Source organism: Acyrthosiphon pisum, chromosome A2 (genome assembly GCF_005508785.2).
Source record: "Acyrthosiphon pisum isolate AL4f chromosome A2, pea_aphid_22Mar2018_4r6ur, whole genome shotgun sequence".
NCBI lineage: Eukaryota > Metazoa > Arthropoda > Insecta > Hemiptera > Aphididae > Acyrthosiphon > Acyrthosiphon pisum.
This window is the reverse complement of record NC_042495.1, coordinates 103,981,465-103,984,555: the sequence shown is the minus strand read 5'-3', so window position 1 is coordinate 103,984,555 and position 3,091 is coordinate 103,981,465. Positions and strand designations below refer to the sequence as shown.

Here is a 3,091-nt window from a genome sequence, read left to right as displayed (position 1 = left end):
GTTGTGGTATGGTACCATATTATGACTACCGTGGTTTTAGATTGACTATTAATCAGCTGTTTTGAGTCTTGATTAATTCTGTCTATCAATATTTCCATATCTTCAATTTTGATTCTTCTTCTTGTGACTCGTTTCTCGTATTCGTATGGTTGTAACTTGTATTCTTGTTTTCTATTAAATATTTTGTTTTGTGCTCGTTTAACTCGTTCTTGTTGTTTCTTTATCTTTCGAGCACATTTTGTGTGTCATACTATTTATAATATTTGCACTGGTAAATTTAAGGTATTTAGACGGCACAACATTATACAGAGTACTACATTTAAAATGACATAGGTGTATTTTGGGTTTTAATTAACGGAGGAATATATGTGCATATTTTAAAAATTTTACTAATTTTTAAATTGAAAATTCTTACCATTCATCTATCATGGAAGTAAACAAAGACGAAGCTTATCGCTGTTTAGATCGTGCTGAATATTATATTATCGAAGGCGATGTTGAAAAAGCAGAAAAGTTCATAAACAAGAGCAAAAAACTTTTTCCAACTTCTGAAGCGGATGGCAAGTACTTCAATTCTTTTCAAACTTTAAATGATTTATAAATTTATTTTTGTGCAGAACTATTAAAAAAATTAAAAACCCAAGGTACAAAAAAACATTCAACATCAAATGTAAAACCGGATGGACAAAATGCTAAGAAACGTAAAAATACACCTCCAGGTATTTAATTCTCCAATAATTTCTTTTTGTTCATCAAATAATAGGTATTTATTATACTCGTAGGTAGCCCTAGAGCAGAAAAAGCTAATCAGCCAACATATACAAAAGCACAGTTGGACACAGTCAAAAAGTAATTTAATATTGTATTATCTAATTAATTATGCATAACTATTAACTAAAAGGATTACATAATAATAATTAATTACAGTAAAAGTAAATTATTTTACCTATATTCAATGATATAAATCATTCCTTAACAGGTTAAGCACCACATTGACCCTAATACTTGTCTAGGTGATTCTCAGATTCAGTATGTTTTTTCAAAAATTAACCTTGTCCTACAAGCCACACTCTTTTTAATTTTCTTAACATAATATAATGTAATACGATGGTTTCGGTGACCCTTCATGGTAAAAACAACAAGTACTACATTTAAGGCTTGAAAACCATAGGTTACGTGGCACCATATTATAAGGAAAAGAAGTATACACACGATCCTTGTTTTCGTCCTAGTTTTGCGCATCTGAATTGCCTTTTATTTTTGTGCATACTGTATTGTATAAGATGAGATATGTATATATATATATCTCATCAGCTTGAGTTTATTGTTGGTGGCATATGTAAATTATATCTTGCCCCTTAAAAAAATATGCGCACTCTTATCATTAAGCATACTTCTTATCCTTTATAGTATGGGCATTGATTATAAATACTATAGATTGCTCACTGGCCGGTTTTTCGGTGTCACGAAATATTTACTCCCGGTGGATGGCGAGGTGACGTGACTACTAGCGATTACAACGTTATCCGACGTTACTAACCACAAGTCCGCACCCATTAACACGGCCGCCTGGTTTAGTCAAATTGGATCACTTTGTAAACGCTAGTAGTAACTTCGCTTTGCCATCTACCGGGAGTAAATATTTCGTGACACCAAAAAACCGGCCAGTGAGCAATCTATAGTATATATAATCAATGCTATGGGTGGCGCTATTGACAAGTCACACTGTATTGTCAATAAACCCTACATGGCATTATAATCAAAATTACATTATTTGTATTGGTGCTTAACTTTTTAAATATTTTTATCATATTTGTATATACCTATAGAGTTAACAACTGCAAAGATTTCTATGATGTGCTCAGCATAAAAAAAGATGCTACTGATACTGATATAAAAAAAGCATATAAAAAATTAGCCCTAGTATTACATCCAGATAAAAATCATGCACCTGGAGCAGCAGAAGCATTTAAAAGTGTGTAATTATATTTTGATATGATTTCACAAATAAAGCAATTTATCGGTTTTTTTATGTTTTATAATTAGCTGTTGGTAATGCAGTTGCCACTTTGACTGATGCAGAAAAACGAAAACGTTATGACATGGTTGGCCATGAGAATTCTACATCAGATCATGTACACAGAAATTATGATCATGGTTTTGAATGTAACTACATAATTAAAATTGTTTAAGACACTATTGAGGCGGTACAATATGTATTAAATAAATATTTTGTTTGCAGCGGATATTACAGCTGAACAATTATTTAACATGTTCTTTAATGGAGCTTTTCCAACAAGACAAGGGCCAATGACACACCCATACTATTCTCGATCGTTTTCAAGACGTTGGCCTCCAGAGACTGATAATGATAATCATCAACAACAGGTAACAGTTTTTTTTTTTAAATTAGAAGTTTATGTTTATTTTTATACCAAATATATTTTTAATTTAACCCAATTTACAAATAATTTCCTTTCTACCAAGTACCAACTAACTAGTAAGAATGGGACTTCTGGCCGTCAACTGTTCCATAAACTTTCCTGTTTTTTTTTTTTATTTCCATCAAAAAAACTATTGAGGCTCAACACTAAAAGGAAAAAAATAAAAGAATATCTTTTAAAAAAATTGAAAATTTTTTTTTCTCATACAAATATTATTCCAAAAGTGGAATTACTGACTCATGTTATTATTTTGTGTATTTAACTCTTAAAATAATACTAAACAAATAAAAATTAAAAAATTGTATATTTTAACATTGTTCATGATTTTATAATAAATTGTATGGAAAAGTCAGAGTTATCAAAGTAGATTTATATATGATCAACAATAATAACATTATTTATTAATGAAATACATAATATTAATTCTTCTACACACAAGTTTCTTGAAAACGAACGTTTTCAATGCAGGTAATCTATCGATAAAAAGCATGATATTATAATAATATCAAGAGACAAAACAGATAAGTTTGAGATTATTTTTAAAACCAGAGATATATGTTATATGTAATGAAATCCATTATAATTTAACATAGTAACATATAAATTAAACGTTATTTTATTTTTTTTGTTTAGTCTGATGAACCATC

At 29.5% G+C, this 3,091-nt stretch overlaps 1 protein-coding gene across 1 annotated transcript in view; it reads left to right on the top strand.

Annotated features, from left to right (window-relative positions):
- The window catches only part of LOC100162622 (dnaJ homolog subfamily B member 14), a 7,679-nt gene continuing 4,588 nt past the window's right edge, over window positions 1-3,091 (top strand). Inside the window, exons 1-6 of the mRNA XM_001943201.3 lie at window positions 1-560; window positions 618-719; window positions 783-849; window positions 1,830-1,975; window positions 2,047-2,166; window positions 2,243-2,388. Of these exons, the coding sequence (XP_001943236.2) occupies window positions 428-560; window positions 618-719; window positions 783-849; window positions 1,830-1,975; window positions 2,047-2,166; window positions 2,243-2,388 (714 nt within the window). The 5' untranslated portion in view covers window positions 1-427. The remainder of the gene's footprint in view (window positions 561-617; window positions 720-782; window positions 850-1,829; window positions 1,976-2,046; window positions 2,167-2,242; window positions 2,389-3,091) is intronic.